Genomic DNA, 9,473 nt, shown 5'->3' with positions numbered 1-9,473 from the left:
AGGGACTCTGGGGATGCTGCAACCCCGCCAGTGGTCCCCGTCTGTTCTTTCACCAAAGGTAAAGTTTTCACCTGCATGCTAGGTTTAGAGTCTCTGGTTTGGTTTAACAGCTGCAGCTGTGTTTTCCCCACTTTTTCCTTTTGGTCATAGTGTTGCTAACCTTTGTAAACATTTAAATGTACAATTAAAGTGCTCAGTTGTGCTTCATCTGAGCCCATCCTGCTCCAGTTTTAAACGTGCATGGCTCTCCAGAACCTCAATAAGATCTCACTGTCTCTGTAAAGAACAGAATGTGGCTGTTAATAGGAAGATGTGAAGGTCATGGCCATTGCCCTCAACAAAGGCTGACTGAGTCCTGGGTGGGCTTTTCCCTGTGCTGAGTTCCCTGCTGCTTCACACAGCCACAGGCAGTAAACACGGCTCTCTGGTTAAGTCGCCCATCACTGTCTTCCAGGAAGCATAAACCCTTTTCCCTCAAATCCATTAATCTGGTAAACCTATAAAATGAAGGTGCCAAAAATTGAAACAGTATTTTATAACCACTCCCAAATTTTGATACCTACTGATATCTTTGCCTCAATGCACAGGAACCTGGACTTTGAATGATAAAAATTTATCTTCTCTGGGTGGTGGGCATAGCCACATCACGCCTTATGTCTGCTTATTTACAGCTTTGCCTCTCCATGTGACTCAGGGACACCTCCTGACCACAGCAGGGGAAGCCCGCCCACATCCCTGACTTGGCTGTATTTCACATCTCACTTCTCTGAGGGGTGTTTATACTTCAGGCATGCTTAGATCATTTTGCAAAGAAAATTAAATTTTGATAAAACATAAACAAATCAGCTTTCACTAGAATAAGAAGAAATTTTATGAACACTCACCCTATAATTGTAAACAGTCATGTTTCTACTAGATCTAAAAAAAAGACCCAGAAGTATAAAGACCTCTCGAAAACATTAGGGGCACCAAGTACAAATGTTGGAACAATGACTAGGGCAATATTCAACTGTCGTGCCGCAGGAGACACAGGGTCGTGTTGTGAAAATATTTTAAACATGCCACACCTATTTAGTCAGTGGAACTGACCTCTTTTCCTTTAGATTGTTTAAAAAAAAAAAAAAAGACAGCAGCCAACACAACAATAGCTGTTCAGTGTGAATGAATCAAAATTATACCTATTTTTTGTCAGATTGGGAAAAAATACATTTTTTGGTGTGCTGCAGAATTTTAGTAATTAATTTGTGTGTATCATGAGATGAAAAAGATTGAAAATCGCCAAATTAATATTGTTGCTTTAAGACTTTTCAACAGCATTTAAAATATATGAAATTTTAGTTGGTTTTAATACCTTGAAATGAAAAAAATGTACCTAAGTGGTTCGTGAATATAGAGTGACAATACCTTGCTAAGACATCAAAAACTTTTGAAAATACATTTAGATGTTTTGTTATGGGAGATAACTTTTAAGGATTTAAATTGTAAGGATTTTTTAAAAATGTTTGAAAATCATGGTTCTTTGAGAGAAAATGTGATCCATTTCTCAGCTTACCAGAGACTGTAAAGCATTGTCACAGGCTGGATTCCATGTCATTTTGGCAGGGATTGCTATGCCAATTTCTATACCTCAGAGGCCTGATGAAAATCTTGTGGAAAAACATCCGAAAAACAGAGGTTCTGAAAATGATGAAAATCCAAGGGTCCACAATTGAGATCACAGATATAAAACGCAAGGCGCGAAGGTCTTCCACTTCTTCAGAGGTTCCATCCTGGGTGACAGCTTTAAATGCTCCATAGTAAGCACGATACTGTTTTAAAGAAAAAAAAATTTCACTATAATGTTGAAAGGTTGATGGAAACAATACATTCTCTTATTTCACTTAGGACACATTACTTTTCTGTAAGAACATGGCAGCTCAACTTGGAATACTCATTTTTTGTATAATCACCTAAGGCTGCTGCAGCAGTTGGGTGCACGTGAGGGGCCTGGAAGGTGCAGACCTGAGCTGGGAGGCTCAGTGGAAGTGGGGGACTCCTGGGAACCCCCCTGGAAGTCCCTGGAGGCTGTTCTACCTGCTGTGGGCACTGGAGCTTCCAGGTCCCCGTTTGGCCCTGCAGAGGGAGCTGAGGTGGGACTAATTCAGTCCACGGAATCCTTCACAAACAGGGTCACCACTTCCATAAATACTGAGATTATCTTTCCATATTCTCTTCAGTTCTCCTTTTTTTCTTCTACCTGCTTCCCATTCTCTTATTAGCCCAGAAATAAAGTCACATGTATGGAGACATCAATGAAACAGCAGCTTTTTGTGGACATGAAGAGACAGGAAATACTCCAATGAAAAGACAGGAGACTTTCCAAAGGACCTGTTCAACTCATATAAATTACTCCACTTATTCTCCACATAGATGGTTACCTTTCTGTGGTCGTCACCCTTTTTCAGGCTAGGGGAAAAAACACGCATGGAAATATAAGCCTACTTATCTATGCCCAGTCACTCCTCTTGTCTAGATCCTCCCTGAAGTCTCTGTGGCCCCCCGCAGAGCCCTGGGAACTGCCTTATCTCATGGCTTTTCCTGCCATCCAGCCAACACTGCTGCCCAGCCCAGCCCTACCACTGCCTCCCACTCTGTTGGAGGCCAGCCACTTTTTCTTGATGTGATTATATTCCCTGTGCCTACTGAGAGTCTAAATCCATAATGGGACAAAATGGACCCTAATGGGGCAGAAAATATGCAAACTTAACATTAGTGGGAGGGGATATGAATAAGTGCACAGACCAAACTCACTTAGGGCAATCAAGAAATATCTGCTGGAGACGATATGCATTCCCATAGTAATTGTTGCCTTACCTTTTTATTCTCTTTTCCACAGAGCACTTCAGCAGGCTCAGCTACTCCCATCTAGCGCACTTAGGAAGACATACCTTAACTGGAAGCCCTCTTCCATTGTCATTGCCTAATAATACTAATACTAATAGTACTAGTGATAATCTAATGCCCATGTTCCCAGGCTCTGTTCTAAGAATTTTACTTCAGAAACTTCATTTCTTTTTTTTTCTTTTACTTTTTTAAAAAAAACATGTTATTTATTTTTAGACAGAGAGGAAGGGAGGGAGAGAAGGAGAGAAACATCAATATGTGGTTGCCATTCTCGAGACTCCTGCCGGGCACCTGGCCTGCAACCCAGGCATGCTCGCTGACTGGGAATCAAACTAATGACCCTTTGGTTCGAAGGCCAGCACTCAATCCACTGAACCACATCAGCCAGGGCTGGAAACTGCATTTCATCCTCACAAAAATCCCCACAAAAAATGAAGGAAGTACAACCATTGTCTCCATTTTACAAATGTGGAATTTGATTGCATGCCCCAATCCTACCTCCTTTCAGGGTCAACCTCAAACATTACCCCACTCAGGAAACCCCAGTAAAGTAGTGGCTGAGCACATCAGCTTCAGATTCTGATTCTCTGGGTTACACAGAGTCCTCTTGGCTGTGTGGCTTGGGGCAATTTATTCCACCTCCTCATCTATATAATGGGTATAATTGTACTTATCTTCCAGGATTGTTATGACATTTAAGATAATATGAGTAAAACCTTTACAATAGGTCCTAGCAAGCATATAATGACCACTCAATAATTAGCTATTATTATTTTGTCAGTTAGGAGTGACTCCTTTCCTTCTCTAAACTCCCTTATGGGCCTAATCATTCCCTCCTACTCCAATATTATAGCTTACGTGGCAAGATGTGTGTTTTTTTTTTATTTTATATCCCCACAGTGACTTACAGTGTTTTGAATGTGGTAGGTAATAAATACATGTTCTATGGGTAAATGGATGAGGATAAGCTATGTGCATTAGTTCATTTAAAAAGCAAATGTGAATATGAAAAAGCAAATATGAGTTTGTCTTGATATTTGCTCCTTTCTCCTCAACGTTCAGTGCAGCCAAATGTAGTTCTAACTATTTTAAAATACCTGATTAGCTGGGATGCATATAAGTTCATGGCACTTATGTAATTAAAACAAATCATTTTATTTTTAAGCAGTTTTTGTCCAAGCCAATCCTATTGTATATATTAGGTTAATTGTATTTTCAAGTTACCTGATTTGTAATAGAAATGTATTGATCTACATCTGGACTTTTAATTTAATGTAATTTATTTATTTTTATATTTTGAGTTTACTAAAAATATGACATTTATGACAGTGATCAAAGTACATATTCTGTTAATTCTTAAAAAATATAAATTTGAACACAATTTAGGCTCTTGAAAAAAATTCTGTTCACCAATAGTATTATCCAGAATATACTTTATAACTGCTTCTATTAAAGAGGCTAAGATAATAACATCATAATTTGCACCCGGCATTTTTTAGGAAGGTGGATTTACACAGAGAATCAGTGTGAGTACAGCGCCCTCTGTTGGAATTAGGAGTCCTCGAGAAAATGTTGCTGTTGCCACCTCTGGAGCCCTCTCCTGTCGGAATATTCCGGTTTTGGAGAGCTCCCTCAATTCTGAAGTCCTCGTCTATCCAGCCCAGCCATCGCAATACTCTGTCCTCTGCTCTAGCCCTTTCAATCCACTTCTGATCCTTTCCCCTGGGCCCATCTTTTGCCTCCCATTCCTTGCATGTCTCTAAACAGCCTCCTTTGGAAGGAGTATCCCACCCATTCTTTCTGCATCAAAATGAAACATACACACATGCACAGAGTTATCTCAATACATACAGGGTGTCCCCTAGCACTTCTCTGACTCCATGGACTTTGATATATGCAATTACTTATCTTCCCCTGTCTTCTAGACCGCTCAATTCTTTATACATGAAGAGATGTATAGATTCAATAGATTCAACTAAACTATACATGAATGTTCTCTCTCATCCACCCCTGCTCATTACCAACCTGCAATACATTGTGGTTTTCTATGGTAAAAGTAATTTTGATGAAAATATGTTATCCACATTGGAGAATGTGCCTCAAACTTCCTGTAAAGTTCATCCCATGTTCACTACACTTTCTTCCTACTGTGTCAAATTGGAAATCTGAAAATTAAATCGGGTTAAGTATTGTGCTCTAATTCAGCATTACAGCAAAGTTAATTTTAAAAAATCATACTCCAAAAAACTTCTCACCAGCTTAATGAAATACAATATTTATGCTATGAATAAGGTTTTTTAAAAAAGTTTTTCTCCCCCTCACTAAATCCATTCATTGAAGGGTGAGTTTGAAAGTGTGGAGGTTTCCACTACCCTGTCAGTGTGTCGGTAGGGTCAAAATTATCTTCATAAAAAGACATTCTTTGCCTCTTTAACTTTCACCTTCTCATAGGCGTGCAGTGAGTTCTAGGGAAGTTACCTGATGTGTGATGACATCATCACTGCTGTGGCTAACAGAATGTGTGCTTTTGTATTCTTGTGTTTTCTAGACCTTCCCAAGGTAGTGGTTTAGGAAATACATGTGTGCATTTTCAAAGACTGTTCTCAGTACTTCTGTATCCTAAACATGTTTTTCTTCTGTTTTACCTGATATAATCTCTGTATTTTAATATCATTCACTTAATAATTTTTGAAATCCCAGAGTTTTCCTGACACCTTTGCAAAAATACAAGAATTATATTTGGTTAACATTTGTTTTGCAATAATATTTAAAAATTTTTATTATTTTTAATTTCTATTATGATAAATACTGATACACAAAATTCACATAAACTAAAGCACTTTGGGTCCTTAATAATTTTTAATAGTAAAAAGTGGTCCTCAGATTAAAACAAGTTTGAGAGACACTGCCTTAGAATACAATGCTATATCCTCTGGGGACACCATGTTTCTTCATTTTCTATGTCCCACAGGCAACAATGATAAATGGAAATAATGATCAGTGATAATAGTGACACTAATTTTTTAGGTCAGGTACCTGGCTAGGAGATTACATATATATATATACATTTTTTTCATTCAGATCTTTACAGCTGTCTTACAGAGCAAGTATGATTACCCTCATCTGAGAGAAATGGTGGTTACAAAAGGTAAATAAGCTGCAACTGTAGCTGGTAAGTGATGCAGCAGGAGTCAAAACCAGGTCTTATGCTGACTCCCTTGTCCTTTCCAGTAAACAAGTTTCTGTGGAGAATGCTGCCTGCATTCCACCTCCTTGGAACTTCACATGGTTTTTAGGAAATCATTTTCAAACCCATTATTTCCTCCAATTCTCACAATCCTGTCTTGAGTTATTTATTCCCCTTAGAGATGTGTCCCAGTGCAATACTCTTTCTACTGTATTATGCTTCTTCATGCATTGTTCTTCCTAAAACATTCAAACTCAGGGCACAGTATCCCTGTAGTCGGCCATTGTCTGCTTCTGTCACAGCACAAGTCAGTCAGGCCATCGCTTCAGAGCCAGGGTCTGCAAACATGGTCTCGAAAGGCCTGGGCAGTAAATGCTTCCCATTTTATTAGCTAAGAAGCAAAAAGCAAATGTTTGGTGGATACTTTCAAGAGGAGAAAAACACATTTCCACAACTTTTATTGATGAAATTCAAAATATAATAATAATAATTTTTTTTTGTAATACATGTGTACTAAGGAGCAGAATAAAATTTTTTTTCCCCTTGGAATAATATTTAGCTTAATTGGGGTTCGTAGTTTGGGTGTCTATTATCAAATTGAATGCACATGTTTGTTTGTAAAAGCTGCTCTTTATTCCGTGACTGTTTTTACAGCAGGCAGGATGGGCTTGGCCTGCAGGCTGCAGCTGGCCAGCTCCTGCTTCAGAGAGTGGTTCTCCAGATGGGATCTCTTGATCAGCAGCTTCCCCCCTCATCTGGGGACTTGTTAAGGATGAGAATTCTTCAAAAAGTACCCAAATCAGAAACTCTGGGGAATGGGGTGCAGCCATCTATGTTTTTGAAAGTCCCGCTGATGATTCTGAGTGTAGTAAAGTTTGAGAACCACTACTAAATAGCTATACCTATATCCATATCTATTTATATAGATATAGATTTACTTCTTTATTTTTGGGAGCTCTGATGCTAACTCTGCATGATGAAGGTGCAGACAACCCCACCACCACATTAAAGACTTCACTCAGTGGAAAGTCACATTATATTTCACTTGCATCCACCCTTGAAAGTAATATCCAAAATTGCTACGTTGTCATAAGAAACTTAGCTTTCCTATTCACAGAAGTCTCAAGACTCCAAAGACCTTGAATTGGCAATGCATTTGTTTAAACGTTCTCATGTTGAACAAGTACAGGGGTGGGGGGGGGAGGTGTAATATTGAAAAAGTTTTCTCAAGCCTCAGCCACACTGGTAGGTGTCCTGATGGGGACTACAGGAGGAAATGCTTTCCCAAGGACGAGGTAATTCAATCTCCACAACCATCCTTATTAGTACATTGAAACCCCAGATAATGGCTTCCATGTCACCTCACTTGCCAAGTCAGAAACAAAACCAACCTGTCGAGGCAGGTTATCAAAACACCTGTGGCTGAAACGTACTTCCACACCTGTCTGTCCAAACAGCCTCCCCGCCTCTGTGCCTCTCCGCCTCTCTCACCACCACTGTCCTCGGCAGCAGCACCAGAAACAGCATCCAGACTCTCAAAATTTACGTAGGAGTTTCGGAAAAACTAAACCTATGCTTTTAGTCACTCACCTCTGCAAACCACTTCCGGCAGGATCACACCTTCCCTCATTCCCTTTTCATGCCAAAATGTGGGAGAACTCCCAGATTCCATTCGACTATTTCTGATATTACTAAAATAAAACATTAACTAACTATAGAGAGGTAGGAGAGGACTCTTTTTGCCAAGGAGAAACCAAGTTCTGCTCCTGAAGGTTCTGAATCGCGAAAGTAACTCGTGTTTCGCAGAGGGAAGCAGAGAGGAGGGGGTCGTGACAACTGGACAGGTTTCGCGGGGCTACGGTAGACGGTCGGACTCGGTTTTTCCCTTGCTTTCTTTGACTTTCCCTCTTCTTTCTCAACAAATTGGGTTTTACCTCCTGGGGCTCAGGAGGGAGGGAACCTGATGTGGGGAGCGCAGCAACAAACCCTCCTTGCCCTGGGCGCTGCGTCTCTTGCACCACGTCCAAAACGCTCCACCCATCCTGCTCCGCACCCGCTCCAGTCCCCCGCAGCCTTGACAAAGAGAGACTCACAGTTAAAGGCAGGGAGCACATGGTGAAGAGCACGGTCATGAGGGCCAGCAGCAGGAGGTGATCCAGCTCCTCCAGGGGCGGCGGGGACGTCTCCCTTTTGCCGGCGCTGAGTTCCACGTGATCCCTGGCTACCGAGCGCTGGCGCTGCAGCCGCCGGTGCATCGCGTAGAGGTTGCGCATGGCGCTCAGGTTGCACAGCACAATGGCGAGGACCAGCAGCGCCAGGATGCTGGCATACAGCACTGAGTAGCCCAGCACCGACGGCGAGCGCTCCTCGTGGGCCATCTGGATGAAGCACCAAGTGCCGGGGCAGTACTGCACGAACTTTCCGAAGCCTGCGAAGGGCAGCGCGCAGAAAGCCAAGGAGAAGGTGCTCACGACGGGCGCCACCAGCACGCCCCGGCGGAGGGTGATGTACTGTCGGTAGAAGAAGGGGTGTCCCAGGGATAGCCAACACTCCAGGGCCATGGCCAGGAGCTGCAGCGTCGAGGCGAGGCCGAAGAAAGACATACTAAAGGCGAAGGCTTGGCACAGAGAGCTGCCCGGCGTGGACACCAGTCCCCACAGGCTCCGGTTCTGCGCGTAGGCTGCTAGCACGACGGGGCTCAAGAGGCACTTGCCAAGCAAGTCGGTGATGGTCAGGCCACACACAAGCACACAGAAGACCGAAGGCGCCTGGCGTGGCGAGCGCAGCGGGCACGACCCCAGCCCCGAGCGCGCCAGCAGCCCCAGCGCCAGCAGGTTGCCCAGGAGGCCGGCGCTGAAGAGCACCCAGCCCATCGTCGCCGAGTGATCTTTCTCCACCGAGGTGGTGTTTTGGCAGCGGTAGAACATCTGCTTCATGGTGGGCAGCGCGGCGGGCCAGAGTCGGGGCTGTGGGAGGGCCAGGGCTCCGGCGTCCCGGTGCCCGAGGAGACCCCCACCACTCGGGGTGCGCCTCAGGAGGAGAGGCTGCGCCACAGAGGAAGCTCCGCGGGCAGCCGGGTTTCCCGATTGCAGGCACCTCCTATCTAACTCTCGGGTCACACCCCTCCCCGAGGGGCGGGACGGGTGGCCCGCTGTGCACCCAGCGCTGGCAGAGCGGAGCACCGAGCAACCGCAGCCAAGCGAAGAGCCTGGCTTTCACTCTTGGGGTCCTGACCGAGTACCCTCGGCCAGTTCTTTCAGCAAGGCAAGAGGATGACTAAAATGGAGGGGAAATTAAGCAGCAGCATCTACTAGGGAGGAGGGATGTGGGCGGCGGCGGCCCAGAAGAACGCTAGAGGTGAGGGCAGGGGACAGGCTGAGAAGGGGCTACCACTTAGTGTTTG

At 43.6% G+C, this 9,473-nt stretch overlaps 1 protein-coding gene across 1 annotated transcript; it reads right to left on the bottom strand.

Annotated features, from left to right (window-relative positions):
• Window positions 1–1,215: 1,215 nt before the first annotated feature.
• On the bottom strand, window positions 1,216–9,270 carry PTGDR (prostaglandin D2 receptor). The gene is made up of 2 exons (XM_028507419.2): window positions 8,164–9,270; window positions 1,216–1,808 (listed from the first exon to the last, which is right to left on the bottom strand). Exons 1-2 carry the CDS (start codon window positions 9,004–9,006, stop codon window positions 1,572–1,574), a joined length of 1,080 nt encoding a protein of 359 aa, XP_028363220.1. The 5' UTR covers window positions 9,007–9,270; the 3' UTR covers window positions 1,216–1,571.
• Window positions 9,271–9,473: the final 203 nt, after the last annotated feature.

The sequence above is a fragment of the Phyllostomus discolor genome, chromosome 1 (genome assembly GCF_004126475.2).
Source record: "Phyllostomus discolor isolate MPI-MPIP mPhyDis1 chromosome 1, mPhyDis1.pri.v3, whole genome shotgun sequence".
NCBI lineage: Eukaryota > Metazoa > Chordata > Mammalia > Chiroptera > Phyllostomidae > Phyllostomus > Phyllostomus discolor.
This window is presented reverse-complemented; position numbering and strand designations above follow the sequence as displayed.

Bases quoted from the DNA above. Each gene is read 5' to 3' on its own strand.
- PTGDR (XM_028507419.2), bottom strand. From the start codon at position 9,006: ATGAAGCAGATGTTCTACCGCTGCCAAAACACCACCTCGGTGGAGAAA. The intron at 1,809-8,163 runs GTGAGTCTCTCT...TCTTTAAAACAG, and splicing joins TGTGCTCCCTGCCTTTAACT to TATCGTGCTTACTATGGAGC.